Source organism: Tripterygium wilfordii, chromosome 12 (assembly GCF_013401445.1).
Source record: "Tripterygium wilfordii isolate XIE 37 chromosome 12, ASM1340144v1, whole genome shotgun sequence".
NCBI lineage: Eukaryota > Viridiplantae > Streptophyta > Magnoliopsida > Celastrales > Celastraceae > Tripterygium > Tripterygium wilfordii.
In genome coordinates this window covers 3049303-3069692 of record NC_052243.1, presented here as the reverse complement: position 1 = coordinate 3069692, position 20390 = coordinate 3049303, and the positions used below count along the sequence as shown (strand labels likewise).

At 38.2% G+C, this 20390-nt stretch overlaps 3 protein-coding genes across 5 annotated transcripts; 2 read left to right on the top strand and 1 right to left on the bottom strand.

Moving 5' to 3' along the window:
* Positions 1-76: 76 nt before the first annotated feature.
* Positions 77-6507, top strand: LOC120011374 (cell wall integrity protein scw1). 2 transcript variants are annotated; one of them, XM_038862480.1, is made up of 9 exons: positions 77-341; positions 571-750; positions 845-920; positions 1941-2067; positions 2263-2371; positions 4611-4702; positions 4800-4869; positions 4998-5152; positions 5519-5537. In XM_038862480.1, exons 1-9 carry the CDS (start codon positions 189-191, stop codon positions 5520-5522), a joined length of 966 nt encoding a protein of 321 aa, XP_038718408.1. In that variant the 5' UTR covers positions 77-188; the 3' UTR covers positions 5523-5537. The 2 variants fall into 2 exon arrangements, with proteins under 2 accessions (XP_038718408.1, XP_038718407.1); XM_038862479.1 differs by lacking the exon at positions 5519-5537 and adding an exon at positions 6009-6507 and having other exon boundaries at positions 79-341; positions 4998-5080.
* An 866-nt stretch (positions 6508-7373) lies between these two features.
* On the top strand, positions 7374-11356 carry LOC120010363 (receptor-like protein kinase). Its single transcript, XM_038861136.1, has 3 exons — positions 7374-7520; positions 7758-10753; positions 10833-11356. The coding sequence occupies exons 2-3, from the start codon at positions 7780-7782 to the stop codon at positions 11180-11182; spliced, it is 3324 nt and encodes a 1107-aa protein (XP_038717064.1). The 5' UTR covers positions 7374-7520; positions 7758-7779; the 3' UTR covers positions 11183-11356.
* Positions 11357-11963: 607 nt separating this feature from the next.
* Positions 11964-20201, bottom strand: LOC120010364 (exocyst complex component EXO84B-like). 2 transcript variants are annotated; one of them, XM_038861138.1, is made up of 7 exons: positions 19793-20201; positions 19564-19661; positions 16608-17658; positions 15032-15547; positions 13343-13531; positions 13126-13262; positions 11964-12416 (listed from the first exon to the last, which is right to left on the bottom strand). In XM_038861138.1, exons 1-7 carry the CDS (start codon positions 19937-19939, stop codon positions 12257-12259), a joined length of 2298 nt encoding a protein of 765 aa, XP_038717066.1. In that variant the 5' UTR covers positions 19940-20201; the 3' UTR covers positions 11964-12256. The 2 variants fall into 2 exon arrangements, with proteins under 2 accessions (XP_038717066.1, XP_038717067.1); XM_038861139.1 differs by having other exon boundaries at positions 16608-17671; positions 19793-19934.
* Between the last annotated feature and the right edge of the window lie 189 nt (positions 20202-20390).

Genomic DNA, 20390 nt, shown 5'->3' with positions numbered 1-20390 from the left:
CGACCGGACAGTTTGGACCGGTTAGAACTTGGTCGGGCCAAAAGCGGTTTAAACCGCTGGTCTGCTCTCAAGAGTCGAGACTCACGGGCTTTTAGGGATATAGATATTCGCAGTTCCTCTGGCGGAGTAAGCAATTTGGTGTTTTAGGGTTTTATGAATAACTGAAGTAATCGATCGATTGGAACCACATGGCGGGTACAGGAATCAATCCTTACCATCAGCAGTGGCCGCCGGCAGCAGCTCCTCCTCCGGCTCCGGCCGCTGTACCGGCTCCTCCCCCTGTTGTTCACCACCCTCCTCCCGTCCTCATCGACAACACTCCTCGCCCCGCCCACGATGAGGTATGAAATATTTCCAGCATTGGAGCTAATGGAGGTGTTTGAAATTCTTGCTTTATTTACTAGGGTTTTTGCTAAACACGCACTAATTAAGCAATATCTGTGTTATACACGATCTCTAAGGTACCGCGATTCCTTCGTTTCTTCTGTGCGACAAACACGGATGCACATGTATTAATACAAAGTTTTCTACTTATGTTATATAGACTCATGAAGTTGGCACTGTAATTAGGTTCGAACAATATTCATTACGGGGCTTCCCGATGATGTGAAGGAGAGAGAGCTGCAGAATTTGCTAAGGTGGTTACCAGGCTATGAGGCTTCTCAAGTGAACTATAAGGGGGAAAGACCCATGGGTTTTGCTCTTTTCTCTACTGGCCAGTTTGCAGTTGCTGCCAAAGATGCTTTGCAGGTTTGTATACTTGTCTAAGTAACCTTTGATTTAGTTTATTGTTCTCTCTAATTTATGGTTTACAATGTTGATTTGGGTTTCTGTTGGGGTTTAGGAAATGGTTTTCGATGCAGAATCAAAGTCGGTGTTGCATACAGAGATGGCCAAGAAGAATCTTTTTATTAAAAGAGGTCGGTCATGGTTCTTCAGTTGCTTGATGTGTCTTTTAAAAGACAAAATGCATGTTTTGCTGTTAGTTTACCAGTTAAATATTAGAAACATACTATTTTTTACCTTTTAGGTTTTCTTTTATTGATAAAAAAGGTAAAAAAAAAACTCCCGTGCATGAGATTTCCGCAATGAGCGGAGTTGTGGACAGAAAGAATGTGCACATACCTTACCCCCACTTAATATGTGGAGCAATTGGTTTCAGGAATTAAACCCGTGACCTCTGAGTTGCACCCTTTCACATCCATAATTTCATTCTTTTCTGGTTTGTGCTTCGCCTTGCATGATTCATTTATCATTTTAGTTTTCCTTGTGGGGACTGGCTTGGTTGTGGGACGTGGTTGAGGTAGAGTCTTCTATAATACTTGGGGTGTTATTTTTGCAAGAAGAATTCATGAACAACTAATATTTGCATGTAGCAATAAAAGTAGTCTTTTATTTGCATGTTGCTGAGCAATTTATTGCTGTGGCTGTTAATGAACTAAATTTTCTCTCACTAGAACATGTTTGTTATTCTTAGTGGATCTTTGCAGCCATAAAGGGCACAGAGTAAATTGAAATCTCAAAATTATGTTGTGTTTAATGTTGAAACTTTTAGTGTATTTTCTAGCTATGTTTTAGTCTTAATTTTAATCTTGCTTAAGCTAGGAATTGTTAGGTTGACTTTTGGACGTAGGAATAACCCCACAATTCAATGTTTTCAGGAATTTCTAATTTATTATTAATAATAGGTTATAGGCCTTGTTGGTTTTTTAAAGTCCTTACTGCTAAGCCCAAGTTCTAGTCAAAGATATAGTCGTATTAGTTTTCCATTTAAGATTTAATGATGCAAGAAATATCAATCAGCAGAAAGAAAACGTAAAACAGAGAGTCAAACTAGTACTGCCATTCAATGTTCTTAGTCAATCTCTGTAATGCCTGTTGAAGATCCAATACCTTAATATCATTTTTGTAATTTAGCGCTAATGATATATTGTCTGCAGGAATAGTAGCAGATTCTAATGCTTATGATCAAAGCAAGCGTTTGAGAACTGGTGGTGACTACAGTCACACAGGTTATGCAACACCTCCTCCATTTCACCCTCCAGCTCCTATTTGGGGACCCCACGGGTATCTAATGTTTTGGACGTTCCCCCCATTTTTCTTTTTAGATGTTAAATTTGACCCACTTTATCTTATGAAGATTTTGGAGAAGAACTATAGTGATCCACATGGTGGATTCCATTGTTTTCATTAGAGTTCCTTGAGAGTGACCCACATGTTTTTGCTACTTCTCAGTATGTAAGTTTTATTTTTTTTCCTAAGGTACATGGCTCCAGCACCTTATGATCCATATGGCGGATATCCTATGCATCCGGTTCCAATGCCTGCTCCTCCATCTATTCCATCGCCAAGCAGTTATGTACCTGTTCAGGTGAGGCCTACATTACCTAATGAGTTTTTTGGTTATATTCTTAAAGTCTTCTAAAAACAATCAAAATTAGATAAAGAATGTTCTGTTAGTGACATGATGATTTTGAAGTGCTCCTTTGGCAGTCAGAAAATCTACTGTTATGGTATATCTTGGAAGAAGCATGTGTCCTATCCCTGCAATTTAGTTCTTTCTTTTTCCATGATCTATTGATTGACGTATCTTTGAAGTTGATAACCAGACATATTATCCACTTATTATTTTTGATGCTTGCCAATTTCATGTCAATCTTCACTTTGGTAGTTTACAACAAAGTATAACCCACAGATTTGTGATTCTTATGTTCCCATTGTTCTATTACGTTTTTGTTGCACTAGTATTGCAAGTTATTTTTCTACATGGCTATTAATATGTACAGTTATGGAAATGCAAAGCGCAGTCGTATAAGTTCTTGAAATATTCCTTATGTTTTGTCTAGTTGATCGTTCAATTTGACTTATTTATTATGTGTTCATTTGATGAGCTTGTGTAACTGATGATGAAATTGCTAAACCTTTTGATGGAATGCAAACAAATAGTACTGCCAGACATCTAAATATTGTATAGGAAGAAAATGGGAAGAGGTTTCCTAGGGTTGTATGCTCTGCATGAGTAAGGGACTGATATTGCTATTGATTAATGCTGTGACGTTTGTGAGTTTTGGCAGTGGCTGGTTGAGTATGATTGTTACATTTTATAAAAAAAACTAATATTATTTCATTTTTTATTGCCATTTTCATGTATGTATATTTTTCCTCTCCAGGGCATTGTCTACAAAAATGTCAATAATCTACTAAATACTTATGTTTCTGTTCCCGAGCTTGTGTCAAACGTAGTATGGCAAAAGCTATATCCAATCATACACCAACCATCATATAGTTTATTCTTTTGCTTATCTTCACCATCCATCCTAGTCAATCCAATGCCCAATGGGCAATGGGGCTGAGAGACCTACTGTGGTATTTGTTCAAAAAATATGGGCTGTGATTCCTGGTTACTTGGGAAAACCTTATTGCAAGGTACTGCCATCTTGGTAACATTGACATCTGTAGCTAGAAAGCTACCAACAGATAAAGAATATGAGCCGTCTGATATAGTTCGATTGTGCATATTCTTTTTACAGAAAGTGATACAAATCTGCTAATGTAGTTTCAACTCTCTAAGTATTAGGAATGGTTCGATTTTGGTGTCGATTAAATAAATAAGTAAATGGGGTGCAAACTGTCAACTGAAGCTGTCTATTAGAAATTGACTTGGGTTTGACGTCCTAGGGAAAGGATAGGCCAAGAGTCAAATTGGTGGAGAATTCAGTTCAAATGTCATATAGGACAGGGTGTTGCATAGTTACTTCATATCTACCACAATATCTTAGGAGCATTTGAAGACTGGTATTTTTAGGACATGGGTGAATTATTATGCATATGTTTCATCTTTAAGTTCCTTTTTTATCGTGTTTGCTGGTCGCCAGTCTAATCTTTAATTTTAGTGGACTTTCTGTTGTGTGCACCCAGATGCGCACCATAGGAATGCTGTGCAGCTTGCTTTTCGCACTTCATCTTACCGGCATTTCTCTCTTCCCTTAAACTCTTAAGTCTTCATTTCTTTGCTGTTTTCCCTCCTCTTCTTGACTGAGCCTTTTGTACTCAGTTCTTCAAAAAACTTCTTGAACTCACCACCTCTGCCTCTCTCGTCATTTCTTACTGTGATATTAATGTGTTAGCGACATCTGGTCATCTACATTTTGTATCGTCTTTGTTGGGTTTGGCCCATTGGACTTCTCGAAAAGCTGATCTCAGAGCTGACCAAACTCAGTTTTGTTTTCTCTTTTTCAAGTATTTTTTTTGGGTTTGGTGCTTTAAATACTCTCGGTTCCCAAATCAAGCAGATTGGGTCAATATGAATTTCTCCTCCTCTACCAAGTTGACGCGACTCAGGCACTCTCTCTGGACACCTACATTAGCTATAGCAGCTGTATAAGTTTGTCAGCTGTAGAAAATGTTGCTTCTGCTCAGTTGTGGATGTTGTATGATTTACCTCTGTTTTCAAAGGATATAATTCTCTCGTGTTTGAAATTGTATGAATTTTCATGTATCATACAGTACTTCAAGCAACACACAGCACACTTGTTCGTTATTGCACCCCTTGTTTGTCATTGTGGCACTTGTTCTTATATATTGTCCTAATTACTGTACTTCCGTTGCAGAATACAAAAGATAACGCCCCTTGCAATACCCTCTTTATTGGCAATCTTGGAGAGAATATAAATGAGGAAGAACTGAGGGGTCTTTTCAGTGTGTAAGTATGACTTATGATGTTCTTTCTCTCACCCCTTAATCTCCCTTTATGTTTTCAAAAAATCTTATTCCTGATTTTGCACCTTTATTTCATGCAGACAGCCTGGTTTTAAACAAATGAAGATCTTGAGACAAGAAAGGCATACTGTTTGCTTTATTGAGTTTGAAGTAATCTTTTGTTCATCTTTTAAATTGGTTTCTTATAATTGTTTTAGCGAATAATGTTCATGGATACTTATTGTTATTATTATTATGTTGGTCAATTTTCCCAAAATTTGTTCCACTAAATCGTGCAGGATGTGAACAGTGCGACCAATGTTCACCATAGTTTGCAGGGTGCTGTTATCCCCAGTTCTGGTTCTGTTGGCATGCGGATACAATATCCTTTTGACATTTCTATGCATGTTCTTTTGTTCTGCTGTACAGTACTCATCTCTTTCTTTCTTCAAATTTGATGTCAATTGAGAGAGCAAGTGCAGCTCTCTCTTGCAAGCAAACTTGGAACATATAACTAATGGTGCATCATTGCAGAGAATAATCTTTAATTGGATAAGTATTATATTTCTAAAATTGCTTTGTTGCATTGCTAGTTATTTTACCTCTAGAGTTGCTCAAATATTATTGATTTTTTTTTCAAATTATTTTTAACATGAGAGATGAATCGAACCTGGGACCTTGCCTTGGTTCAAGTCTTAAGGAGTAGACTACCACTTTGCCTAGAGCTCCTTGGTTATTAAGACGGTTTCTTATTGGTAATTTCACCGGAACACACACTATTGGCAAGACAAATTAATGATTCATTCAGTTTGAAAGTAAGTTGACATTTTGTAGTATCACATTTCCTGATGAATATTTTTCCCTGCTTTAAAACCTATAAAAGCTTTTTAAATGAAATAAATTTTTCAAGTACATGCTTATGTGTGGTGGGGCCATAGAATGGATGGGTAACTCTAGGTGGGCATGCATGTGGAGTTGTAAATGTGCATGTGCATGTGTATGTAACTGCTCATGAAGTATCTTACGTTTGAAATAGTTGTGTTTCTTGTTTTGCATTTGAAGTAGACTTTGTGCCATTTATTACTGCTTATGTCACATTCTTCCTTTTTGTGGATCATAAGTAGGAGGTATGTGTGCAAATATTTCTTCGAATTTAAGAGGGAAATATGTGTTTCCCTGGAGGAAAATAGTGGAGAAAAATAGTGACGGGGTTGGTGCTGGAGGATGTATTTGGATAAGGCTGTGAGTTTCACTTGTCAGTTATCTGTGTTGTTGCTTTTAGCATTCACTTTTCCTTGACCTGATATTACATATTCAAAGAACCCATTTGGGAAGAGGAAGGATGGCAACTACTCTGTCGCTTCTCCTGGCACCAATGGAACTCCACCGGCAGCTATGGCATACCAGTAGCATGAAGGGGATGTACTCTGTTCTTTTTGCTCGAGAAACCACTGCATGATATAGGATGACATCTTGCAGCTGTTGCATGCATCCATTTCATCATCAACATCAGCATCTTCTTCAAATTTCGATGAATTCATGTAGTGCTATCATCAAAATAGCATTTGTCCATGTTATACTAAGCCGAGACATGCATTTCTTAAGCAGCATTTGTTAATACCTGGATAACTTAGATATTTTCGCCATATGTTCTATTGGATTTGTGTGGTTTCCATCTCATATTTGCATCAAAAGACATACCTTTCCATTTCTCTATTTAGTTCAACACAGCATTGACACAGAGGTTACAGCATCATCGTTTCGTAAGTCTAGGAAATAACACCATTGATCATGTTTGCTGTTTTGTTTGTTACTGTTGCCATCATGACCATCTCATTAGACTATTTCATAAACAGCAGCAATCATCCCTTCCGTAAGTTTAAGCAGATAAACTGATGATGATGCTTTGATGTTCAGGCTCTTCAAAGCAAAATAGACTTAATGTTGTAAATATTAGTTGCAGTTGTTTATGCAGGATTTGCAAAAGCTTCCCTTGAAGGTGGTCAATTGTATATCTGGTTTTGACTGCTGCGGATCAAACTTGCGCTAATTTTTCTAGCTGAAGCTGTCTTGAGCGAAGTTGGAATCTGTGAGAGTTTCATTGGTGGCAAAGGCTCTCTTTCTCATACTCCAATTAGGCAAACTTCAAAAACTTTCTGTGCTTTGATTTGGGAAATGATGGATCGTTTTGTGGTTTTGCCATTTATTGAGATATTTACACAAGAATTGTAGGTTGATAATTGAGATCAATTGGGTTTAGTTTTGTTTTGATGTGAGAAAACTTCTATTCCCAACAATAAAACTTCTATTCCGAATCAAATCAGCTACCTGTAAATATTTAAATTAATCAATAATTTAATAGTTTAAACGTCCAACTCGTTTTGCCTTTTCTTCTTTCATAATGTTATATAGGTATAAACGGTTTGAATTTAAGCCATTTTCGAAATTGGTATGAAACAATACTGCAAAATTTCCTCCCTAAAAAGGGAAAACAGTTTCGAATTTTTTTTTTTTTTTTTACAAAAAGCAAAAAGGACTCGACTTTAGATGATGGGTGTCAATCGGACAAAGGACAAACATACAAACAGATATTAATTCAGAGTCCAAAAGAAGTCCAAAACGTGTCTTCAGACAAATCAATGTGGCACCAAACCGGAAGGCGCGTTGACAGTGGCTCCGAGTTCACACTGTACCAACCCCATTCATGTATTTATTTAATGAAGATGACCTTTTAACCATACTTCACTGATCCACTCAACTCCTCTCCCACTGGTTCTCATCGTCAAATGCTGTCCTTGTCCAGGAAACTCGTGTTTACATTGGTATGAACTCAATACTTTTCCATAAAACTTCAAAACCCACAATTCGTTTTTGTTTGGATTGGACCTGATTAGACTAAATAGGATTTAGGTCTATATATATTGCTCTGCAACTGATTTTGTACCATATCTTTCTTCTTCTTCTTCTTCTTCTTCTTCTTCTGTTGTTGTGCTTTTTCAGTATTTGGTTGGAGTAATCCTGTTCTGAGCTCCAATACCCACAATTCTTTCTTTTTGCAGATTTTGGATTTAGGATAGTGCTATGGGGCTGGTTTGCTTCCATGGCTTCTTCTTGTGCTTTGTGTTTGTTCGTTATGTTGGTGTTACTGCTGCTCTGAGTCCTGATGGAATGACTCTATTGTCACTCAAGAGGCACTGGGTTTCTCTGCCTTCTTCCATAGCTTCAGGCTGGAACGTCTCTGATGGGACCCATTGTTCATGGGTAGGAGTACAATGTGATGACAGTGCCCAATATGTGGTAAATTTGACTCTGTCTTCTTTTGGGATTACTGGACAATTAGGTCCTGAAATTGGGTACCTCAAACACTTGCAAATTCTTGATTTGGGCAACAACAGTTTGTTTGGCCAGATACCCCCACAGTTAGGCAACTGTAGTCTGCTATGGTACCTGGATTTGTCTCGAAATGTATTTACAGGAGAAATTTCCGAAAGATTGAGCCACTTGCAGAAGCTGCAGGTCTTGAGTCTTTTCTCCAACTCTCTATATGGTGAAATACCTGAAACTTTGTTTGAAATTGTGCGTTTGGAAACGGTGTATCTATCCAGCAACAGTTTGAACGGCTCCATTCCATGGACTGTGGGGAAGATGAGTAAGGTTTCTGAGTTGTGGTTAGATGGCAATCAACTGTCTGGTCCAATTCCTGAGTCCATTGGAAATTGCAGCAAGTTGCAGGAACTTTATCTGAGTTACAACAAGTTGGATGGAGTTTTGCCCCAGAGTTTGTACAATCTTGAAGACCTGACTTATTTAGATGTCAGCAACAATATGCTTGAGGGTGGAATTGCTTTTGGGTTACACAACTGCAACAATCTGGACACTTTGGTGTTGTCTTACAATAGTTTTAGCGGGGCTCTTCCGCTGAGTTTGGGCAATTGTTCTAGCTTGACAACCTTGGCAGTAGTGCATTGCAACTTAACAGGCAGTATACCATCTTCCCTTGGCCGATTGGATAAGCTTTCGACTCTCTATCTTACAGAAAATCGTTTATCTGGGAGAATTCCACCAGAACTAGGGAAATGCAAGTCACTCAAAGAATTATTTCTGTACACAAACGAACTTGAGGGAGAAATTCCAAGTGAACTGGGAATGCTGACTGAACTAGAGGATCTTGAGTTGTTCAGGAACCGTTTGACCGGTGAGATTCCAATTGGCATTTGGAAGATTCCGAGGCTTCAGCATCTTCTGGTGTATAATAACAGTCTTACCGGAGAACTTCCATTGGAGATGACTGAACTTAAGCAACTGAAAAATCTTTCAGTGTTTAACAATCTGTTCTATGGAGTCATACCTCAAAATTTGGGAATCAATAGCAGCTTACTGCAGCTGGACTTCACTAATAATATGTTTACGGGTGAAATCCCTCCCAGCATTTGCTTTGGAAAGCAGTTGAGGGTTCTGAATATGGGTCGTAATCAACTTCATGGTAGCATACCTTCTGATTTAGGAAACTGCACAACCCTCTGGAGATTGATACTCCAACAGAATAACCTGTCAGGGGCTCTTCCGGAGTTCACGGAGAATCCAATTCTTTCACACGTGGACATCAGCCACAATGACATCACCGGTGCAATTCCGTCGAGCTTGGGGAACTGTGGCAATCTCACATACATAAATTTGTCCAAGAACAAGCTTACTGGACTAATACCCCAAGAGCTTGGAAATCTTGCATATCTTGAGACACTGGTTCTTTCCCACAACCATTTGGAAGGTTCTCTGCCACAGCAGCTGTCAAATTGCAATAAATTAGGCCTGTTTGATGTGGGATTTAATCAGTTGAATGGTTCAATCCCATCAAGTTTGCAGAGCTGGACTGATTTATCCATTCTCATTTTAAGCGAAAATCGTTTTACTGGTGGCATTCCATCCTTTTTGTCATACTTTGGAAAACTCTCAGAGCTGCAGATAGGTGGAAATATGTTTGGTGGTGAGATACCCTCCTCGGTTGGTGCTTTACAAGATCTGATTTATGGATTGAATCTGAGCAGTAACGGGCTGAAAGGTCGGCTTCCGTCAGAACTAGCAAAGTTGACCAAACTAGAACATTTTGATATATCTTGGAACAATCTGGATGGAACCTTAGCAGTTCTTGATGAAATGCAGTCATTAGTTGAGGTCAATATTTCTCACAATCTCTTCAATGGTCCAATTCCGAAAGCAGTGATGAATATGTTGAACTTATCTGCATCATCATTGTTGGGAAATCCCGGACTCTGTGTCAATTGCCTTCCATCAGAAGGCGAAAATTGCAGCAAGTACAACAATTTCGAGCCTTGTGGCAGCGGATCAAGCAGAGGAAAAACACTTAGTATGCTGAAGGTTGTACTGATATCCTTAGGTTCATCAGCATTTGTTGTTTCTGTGGTTATTGTAGTTTCTGCAATTTTTTTATGGAGAAGACCAAAGAGACCCGACGAAGCCTCTGCAGAAGAGGGCTCTTCATCCCTACTCAACAAAGTGATGGAGGCTACAGACAATCTTAGCGAGAAACACATTATCGGGAGAGGTGCCCATGGAGCTGTGTACAAGGTGTCATTGGCTCAAGACGACGTTTTTGCTGTAAAGAAGATTTTGCTTGCAGGCCATAAAGGGGGGAGACGGAGTATGGTTAGAGAAATTCAAACCATTGGAAAGATCAAGCACCGGAATCTTATCAGGTTGCAAGATTTTTGGTTAAGGAAGGACTACGGCTTGATCTTGTACGGCTACATGCAAAATGGGAGCCTCCATGATGTGTTATTTGGGAAGAATCCTTTGGTAACTCTAGAATGGAGAGCGCGCTATAAGATAGCTGTTGGAACCGCCCATGGATTGGCATATCTCCATTACGACTGTGTTCCTCCTATAGTACACCGAGACATCAAACCGGAAAACATACTGTTGGACTCTGAAATGGAGCCTCATATCTCTGATTTTGGTATAGCTACACTCCTGGATCAGTTTTCTTCTTCAACAGAGTCCATCTCAGTTGTAGGTACAACAGGATATATTGCACCAGGTATTTCTCTCACATTTACTATCAAATAACAGCCTTTTTCCCTTCTACATTAATCTTTTACTGATGTTTCCCTGTACAGAAAAGGCGTTCATTGCGACGAACAGCAAGGAGTCTGATGTGTATAGTTATGGAGTTGTATTACTTCAACTGATAACCAGAAGAAAGGCATTGGATCCATCATTCATGGATGAAACAGATATTGTGGGATGGGTTAGATCGCTCTGGAGCAACACTGAGGAAGTGGGTGGGATTGTTGATTCGAGTTTAAAGGAGGAACTTTTTGATTCAAGTATCAGGAAACAAGTCATTGACGTGCTTTTGGTGGCTTTGAGGTGCACAGAAATGGAACCAAGCAAGAGACCTACCATGAGAGATGTAGTGAAGGAATTATCCAACGCAAATGTCTCTGTGAGATGCAAAGACAGCTAGGTTTTCTTAACTTGATATCGATATAGCTAGGCTAATGTCAATAATAATAAAGTTGATCTTTTCTTTCCCTTTCTTTCCCCAGTGAGAAGCAAAAATATCTCCTTAATATCTTGCCCTTGTAATCTTGAAAATTATGCCTCGTGATCAGAAAGTCAACTCATAATTTTCTCTCGATTTATAGAATAGGAAACCAACGTTGATTTTGTTCTTGATAAATTTGGGAATGGAACCTCCAATTTTGCTTCACATAACAGAACTAGCATTTTCTTCATCAAGATTGAATTAGACTCTTCAATCATCTTAATTTGATTTCAACAATCACCTTTTCACATAATAGGAAATAGGATCTTCTTTTTTTTGACTTTAATAGAAACGGCTAGCTCTCTTCAATATCGGGATCTTCACAGCTCAACTGCCTCCTATGATTCTTGATCGTCTTTTCACTTCTCTCTTCTTTTTACCGTTGTCAAAGTCTCTGTCCCTGGAATTAGATTGGAAGAGACTGACAGCTCGAATTCAAACCATATCGAATGTCCAAATGACAAACTTATATGATGTTATTCTCGATGTTGCGGTGGTGTGACAGAGAGAGACGATGCGCGTGCACTGTAGAGAGGGATCGAAGATAGAGAGGGAAGAAAGAGAAATATGTGAGCAAAAAAAACTTTGATCATACCATTTTCCACGTCACCTGCCATATGAGTTGCGGCACCTCACCACCCTGGCTTAGCTGATACACACGTGTCCATCATCATCAATAGAATGCATGAAGGACCATGCAGCACACACGACAATATTCACCTTATAAGAAAGTTTGTCAAAGAATAATACACATTTCTATTCAGGATCAAATAAAGCAATCGACATTTACAGAAACAAAAGTATGTGTAGCTGACTTCTGACCTCCATTGAAAAAATGGATTGACCACAAGAATACACTAGGGAAAAAACAAGCTGCAATTTCAAGTTTCAACCCAACAGAAAAAAAAAGGCGAAGGGTTATGAATACAAGAACCTGCTAGCAGATCATGGGTCTGTTCGCTGTCTAGTCTACAAAGAAGCAGATAACATAGGCTAGGAACTTCCGAGAGATCTGACAGACGAAACTGATTGTGCTGAGACGGAGGCGGTTGGGCTGTTAAGGTCCCGATCCCCATTAATAGCTTTCTTCCCGCTCAATCTTTCTACTGCTTCTTGACAGATTTCATTGAACCAATCATCTTCTGGCAATACACTGTTACAGAAAGGTAAAATCTAAGCCACAGAAAAACCAGTTGTAGCGGTTTATATTTATCAGAAACAATAAATAGTCTAAGTTGCAACAAGGAAAATACAAAGACGATCAAATAACTCGTGATGCAGTGAGGACTAATTAAATAAGTGTAAGGTTTAGTAGAAAACTGGTTCTCCCAATGCGTCTCCACTAATACAATAGTAAACTCTGGAACCATTTGTTCTTCTTTTCTCCAAAGAACAACAATAGAAAGAACTTGGTAAATGTGAAAATTTAGAAAATAGATTTCTGTTTATGGATGCATCACCATGCATATTTAGTATAATGTATGCACATTCAGGAGTTGGCACATCCTAATATCCAACCAACACCTTTGCCCGAACATGTTCAGCACCATTAATCTCAATTTCTTTTTTGCCTCACAAGTCCTCTTCTGGTGCCAAGTGCACTGCCTCATTGCACCTTGTTTTTGGACTAGAGCTATTTATATAAGGCATCATAAAGTATCCAAACTACATAATTGATTATCCTATCCCTTCTTGAGTAAGGCAGGCTTTGCTGTGAAAAGCATCAAATAAATATCTGCACAGCCCCACATTTACTTGTGTAAAGTGGTTCTGTTACTGTATGCATGCTTGTACGGTTGTGCAAGGGATCTCCTTGATGGAAACGCATTAAATTCAACAACAAATATGAGACCATTACTTACCTATTTGGATCCATTCCTGTAGCTGTAAATGCTGTCATGGCTTTAGATATGATATCATTAACAACTCTGTGCAAATTCCTTGATAAGTAGCGACCTTGTGAAGCAAAGCACATGACGAACTTCATATCCAAGTAGAACTGAAAATTGTCCAGGAAACTAGTTCAATATAGCAGCCCAATAATACACTAGCATACCAAAGCCAATGTCATGAGTTTACCTGTTGTAGACCTAAGGGCCCTAAGGGCTTGGGCCCTTCCTCAATATCATCCCAAAAGCTTTGATCCTCCGAAAGCCATAGGATGACGGTTTCTGTAAGCCTCATCAGTAGCAATGTGGAAAATCTTTCTCTTCCTATGAACATCTCAGCTGCTATAGAGGCCATCCTGTGCAGTTTCAGATAAAGTTCCTGAATTGACAAAGTAAAGAGGAAACAGAAGAACATTTAGAAATGCCAAACGGTAATAAAAACTACAAATTTCAAATTACCCAAGAAAAGCTGAAACAATGTAGTCACAATAACCACTATTCTTCCATCTAACGTAAATTTTTTCTCTTAACCAGCAAAATCTTTTTTTTTTTTTTCCAAAATCCGCTTGATGCTAGTCATTTAAGACAGATTACTCTCTTGCAAAGCCAAAACAGAGCACCGCACCTTTAGCCTGCTAAACTATGATGTCGTAAAGCACATAATTTAACTTCCAAAAGCTGCAAGAATTCTAACACATCATTTGGGACAATTCAGGAACAACAAATCGGTAGATAATAAAATAATAGACTAACATATGCAGGCTATGAAATTCTCCCAGCATCATCACGTGCTCGTCATATTTATAGTTCATTGTTTTCATATAGAAGTAACAAGGATTACAAATTCTTATCTCAAAACATCTTCGTCAAAAACATTAACATAGTTATCAAATCATGTATTGTAGAGCGTATCGATTTTTTTTTATTTTATATCTGTAATGTCTCTTATTATGGTGTATCATATTCATATGTTTGTTATATAATAGAGAAAATACGCCAAAATTATAAACATCATGTAAGAGCATAACTATGTCGATATTTTTGTTGTGGGCAATGGATGTATGTATATTATATTTCAAAGGCATCGCCATCAAGATTGAAGGGAAACAATCAAAGGTAACACTGTGACAAAAAAGCCAGTTGATTTAAGGTTTCAAGACTAATCTTCCGTCATTTTAGTAAGCATTTGTTTGAGTTTGAAAAAAGAGCATCAAACCAACACTAGGTGCATCATTAGTGTATGTTTTTAACCATATCAAGCTACACAGAGTATTTTATCTTGAACCCAAATAACAAATATGCTTTTAACCATGTCAATTCCACAACAAAATTTACAAACGCCACCTAAGAAGTGTTAACCTAAAGTACACACATCCTGCTATAAAGTAGCATTTGGCCAATCTCTAAGCAGTGTGAAACCTAAACTTGATATATGTCACAAATAAATGTGGTTAAGTGGTTACTTGTAATTTTATTCATTTTCCCCCTTTTAAAAAGACTTTTAGGCAGTCATATGTAACTATAGTCAGTTAATTGTGCATTTATAGGTGTGGGAGAATTGGGGGTAGTTATTAATTACGAGTAATATAAACACAATAACCATGCATGAAGGAGGATGGTATTTATGTCGTACATTGTGGTCATGCTTCCACCCAAAAGAAGTTTATTGTGGTCTATTTCCTACTCAAACGGAACTTTTATTTGTAATTAACTAATATCCTGTTGCCTGAATTATTCCTGGTCTAACAGAATCATGAAATTACCCACAAACTTTAGCATACTAGCAACAATGTTCACCAGATTACATTGGAGATCCGGAAGATGTTGAGAACTTGTAACTTGTGAAACAAACCAAAATCTAAATAAGAAAGTGAAGTACCTGAAATATTGGAGTCGGAAGCCCTTCTAACTCATCAACATTACCATCGACATTGATGTACATATCTGCTGTAAGATGGCTATCACCATCTTCAGTAAAAATAAGATCTAGGGCATGCTGTCGACAAAATGTATCTTTTAACCTGTCAACCGAGCTCACGAGCCGCCGCCTCCATTCTCGTTGCTCAGGATGACGGTTTTGCCTATCTAAAGGTCTTCTACGGAGGTCATCCCTGCAGTTAGCCTGATTTACAGGAGAGAGCTTCATGGCTGCACGTGGAAGTAGTTCATCTGCTAACAATAACGCATTTGCCATCAATGCAATCTGCTGCGCTTCAGTCTCAGCCATCCGCACAATTTTATTTACAGAACCTTCAAAATTTGCTTCTTCTTCCATAGAACCTGGTAATGCTTTTATGAGCAAGTTGACATATGAGTTAAACACTTGGAACAAACCTTCCAAAGTTTGACCTCCCAACTGCATGCTTAAAAGTGGCCCTACATCCTCAAAGAAGTCCTACAAACGCAAGGGGAATATGCATCAACACTTGTCATAAGAGTAGATCACCAAATTGAACATAACTGTAGTCAGAGCAACAATATTTGTTCAACCGTTTGAAGAGGCTAAAATTAAGAAATTCCCAAAAATAAAACCCCCTGGTAATTGATTCCAGTGGAGGATCATCAGAGGAAAGCTGCAACAAAAGAGCTCTGTGAAAGTATTCTGAGTAACAACTAACAACCATCGAGTATTCCAAAAATAATTATAAAAAAAAGGATTTGATAATATTTCAGCCAGAAAAAAGAGTATGCTTTGAACATGGAAAGTGTTAAAAATTTATTTTAGCACAAGAAATCTATAGGAAACTGCAAGAGACTAGGATGAAAGTAATAAGGAAGAACATGGAATATACAGGGTTAGTCCAGAGTGTACTTTAGATTGGAATAACTGGCGAAGGAGAACCCACATTGTGGATTCCAACTAAATTTTTTCTTATATATTTATAATCCATTTCCAAATTGTTAAAAGGCATGACCATCAGAAAGTGTGCAATATTAGCCAAAGTAGTGCACTCCGGCTTGCAAGGATAAAAGAGCTACTTACAATGAAAATAATTTACTTAAGTCATGGTTCAGAGGAGGAATAAAACAATCCTCGAACAAAAATAACCAATTTTCATTAACATTACATGTGTACACATACATACCTACGAATATATATAGCTATATGTACCTATTAGTGACTCAGACAATATAAAAATAACTTTTACTACTTCTATAAGGCACAATATTTTCATGAACTCAGAAGATAGCTATCATAATCGAGCAGCATGCAGGAAAAGAGCTATCAAACCACCGCATTCATGGTCAATAGCAAAAGAATTAGCCTCACATACCTAGTGTCATCTTTATTTGGTTGATCAATGATGAATGTCAAATGTTCTAAAAAATTGCTTGTGGCGCCACACACGTACATACAATAGCACAACTACTTTTATTTGTACGTCGAGAGAGAGAGAGAGAAATAGAATCAACATTGCAATGCACTTTAACAAACATGAGGAAATATTATATACCTGGACCATCAGATTGAATCGATGGGCACTGCTTGTAAGTTTATGTTGAAATGCTGCTGTACTACCAGTAGTTGTACCCAAAGACCTCCCACCTTGGCGACTTCCAACGGGAGGGTAGGTGAGCACCCAATCATCAGCAGCAGCCAAAGCAGCAGTGCTCTCTTCAATACGTTTAAGATTAGCATCAAGCGCTTGTTCAACACTAGGCCTAAAGAGTTTCAAGAGCACAGGACAAAGCGCCAATCCACGAGCTTCCAATAAAGAACAATGACCTAAAGCTATCTGTACACACTCTGCCGCAGCTCTTAAACCTCCAGCAGCTGCTGAGGAGGCTAATGCATGTCTTTTAACAAGAAGGGCAAAATCTTCTGTTTGCCTTGTAGCCCACATCACAAGCTCAGAAGTAAAAGCTCGCTCCTTACCAAAAATAGCTAATGAATCACTAGCAGCTTGAGCAATTGCAGAGAAAACAAGCTGTGAGAGGGCAGCTGTATATGCTCCCCCATATGAGGTGCTTGATGGACGAAGACTTTGCATGTTATACTGATATCTTTGGAGATGTGCATTGAGAAGCAAATTATGAGCGCGAGGACCATCTCCAAGCTTTTTAAGAGCAGATATAGCAGCACGAAGTTCAACACCACGAGTAGAAGGTTGACAAGCAGCTTCAGCAAGCTGATCTGCTAACCTTTGCCGACGTTCCACTATAGCAGTCTCTAAAAACTTAAGTACAGAGGAACTTAGTGTTTTCATTTCCTTCCCTTCAGAAGCCACATGTTCTCCTTCATCAAGGGTAGCAAGAGCTTCATCCACCCTCTTCTCAGCTAACAAAACATCAAGGAGATCAGGGAACTCAATTGACCACTTCTCCAGATCTGAAAGTTCTCTATCTTCAGAACTTAATAAACTATTTGCAGTAGAGCCTATTTTCAAAGAAAATGAATCTAAGTGGACTCCCTCTGCCAGACCATGAATCAAAGTAGCCTGAGTAGAAAGCAGGTTTCTGATGGATAAAAGCTCCCCTTCTAGATCTGATATCTCTTTTGATGTGCTGCAAGTGAGAACTATAGCTTATTTAAAATACAAAAAGATATAAAATGAATTAATGCTCATCTGAAAAAGAAGAGCACAGTAGTATCAGAAATTCAAAATCCCAATCCCTGCTAGAAAAAGCTCTAAACATGCTAGAAGATACAAATGAAGGTATGCTAATAAGAAAGAATGGGAGGAACCAAGTTCCATGCCTTTTAAGGTCTCCTCAGTCGTGATGATGGATGATGTAGTAAACTAAGAAATGTTCTAGAAGCAGATGCTTAAATTAGAATCCATTGCTTTCATGATTGCTAAAATGCATCACCTACATTATTATGTGACTTTTAAGAAGAAATTGCAAAAATTAGAATGAGGAAATTCAATGAATTAAATACTACAGTTGAACTACTCAAGTAAATGTTAAAGGGCATGAATGACCTTTTCCGTGATCATAAATTAAATAATTAATAAAATGAGGGTAGCCATAAACCCTCATGAACCACCATCAGACTGCTCTACTTCATGGCTTTATCTGCCTTCATCACTTCTCTCAGATACAACATGGTATTGTAACAACAAAATATTTTTTTGCCCAAATATTTCTTCTCAAAACAGTTCTCAGGCCTAGAACCCTCCCCAAGAACCGGAACAGATAATCTAAAAATCAATGGAAAAAAATTAAGTTTATTTGGTTTGTACAGGAATCGACTCTTATTTGTCAACTTCACAACCATTCAACAGCCATCCATTGTAGTGGCAAAGACCAGTTCACATGCCACTCAGACACTCACAAGAAGCAACATATTAAGCATTTTCCAATAAGCACCAAAAATATCAAACCAGCCCTTAAATTCCTTCAATTGCACACAGCTCAGCAATCATAACTTCCAACTGCTTCTGTTAGTGGTTTTAGAGTAGAATACCAACTTCTCCAATGTCTTTGACATTTGTTTAGTATATGATTTGTTTCCACTCGTTCTTATGTCCGCTAGGTTCAGTACCATTTTCTGTGATTCTCTTGTCATTTAGGATTTGAAGTCAACAAAGACCATTTCACAATTTTAAGTCATTGTACTTCTCCAAAAATCATCCCATATCTACCATTGTAGACCTCATACCTTCTTAACAAGAATATGTGATAAAAACCAATTGAAGTTGTAAATTGTAATTACCTCAAAATTTAACAAAAACCAAGAAGTTAGGAGCCACATTGAATGAGAAGTGATCCACCAATTCAACAAGCTCTCTACCTTGAATACCATCAACACCCAAAAGAAAAAGGAAAGACAAGTAGACTTAGTAGAGAACAACAGAACACTGAGTATTATTTTGAGCTGCATGTGGTCCTATCATTTATAAGTGAAATTTTCTTATAAATGGTCATATATGTGAAAAGAAGATAGTATAACAGTGAATAATCTGTTGATTCATCACCCCCGATCTCTTTTGGTATGAGTTCCTTTGATGTGCTTATGAATTCCTAGAGTGTAAGCATCTGAAGCCATGAGAAAAGCCAGGGGTTGCTGCAGCATTAGCTCTACATAATCGGTAGCCTTTAAAAGTTTATTTGACCTTTGCATTTACAATAGAAGCCAAAATGAACCATCAAGAACATACTGAGTCAAAATTCAACGGAAAATATAGGAGGATATCATCATCTAAAATACGCAGACACGTGTCTTTGATTATGATAGCTCAAGCATTACTGCTGCTTGCCTAACTCAAATAAGTCATGCCGTAAGTCAATTTCACAATTGGTACATGCTAAAATGTGACTCCAAAACTGCCATTACATTCTCATAATCATCTCTATGGTACATATTATAGCAGATGCAGCCTTTTTAAGAACCTTATTATCATTATAAAATTGCCATCTCCAAGAGATACAGGTGAAAAAAAAATCGAGATCCTAGGAAGTACTCACCGTATGAAGGCTGCGTAGTTCGCATATACACTTCTACGCATCTCTTCAGCGGAAGCTTTTTTCAAATCCAAAAGAGACGAGCATAACTGCCTTATTTCCTGCAATTAACATCACCACAATTTCACCATAACAAGTCGAAAAAATTAATCGCAGTGAGATCAGGTTGATCAGTTAATCATAAACATCAAAAGAAAACATGCAGTAGCAAACAACAACGAAGCAAGCGAACCTTCTCGTTGAGAGAGCACTTGGACTGTACAAAAGAATCGGCGTCGAACTTATCAGACTTGAAGACATTGAGACCCTCCTCAATTTTGACGACGCCGTTCTCCTTCACCGGCGTCCCCCTCGAGCGAGTCGTCTTGGCTGTAGCCATAATTGTCTATCGAAATGCCTATATTTTTCTCGATATTAACAAAAATCACTCCAATGAATTGAGCATCGAATAGGATCAAAATCAGAAAACCAGAAGGGATTGGGGGTTCTAGGGAGAATTGAAGTCAGATCTGAGTGATTCAAAAGAAGAAGGAGAGCAGAGTTGGTGGAAATTAGGAAGCGTGTTGGTTTTGATAAGAACATGTACAGAGAATAAGAGTTGGCGACTCACTCCCTCAATTTCCTTACCGAGTCCGTGCGAGGTGCGAGTCCCTCCGATTTGACTTTTACTGTTATTTTACAGAAGGATATTTATATATGTAGTTCGGTGCATCCATGCTTGGTTGTGTCTTAATAAGGGTTTTTGCCTGATTAATAGTGTTTTTTCATTTGTTTTCGGTCATTCATATTTTGTGCTTACTCATTCAGTTGGGTCAGTAATTTATTAATGT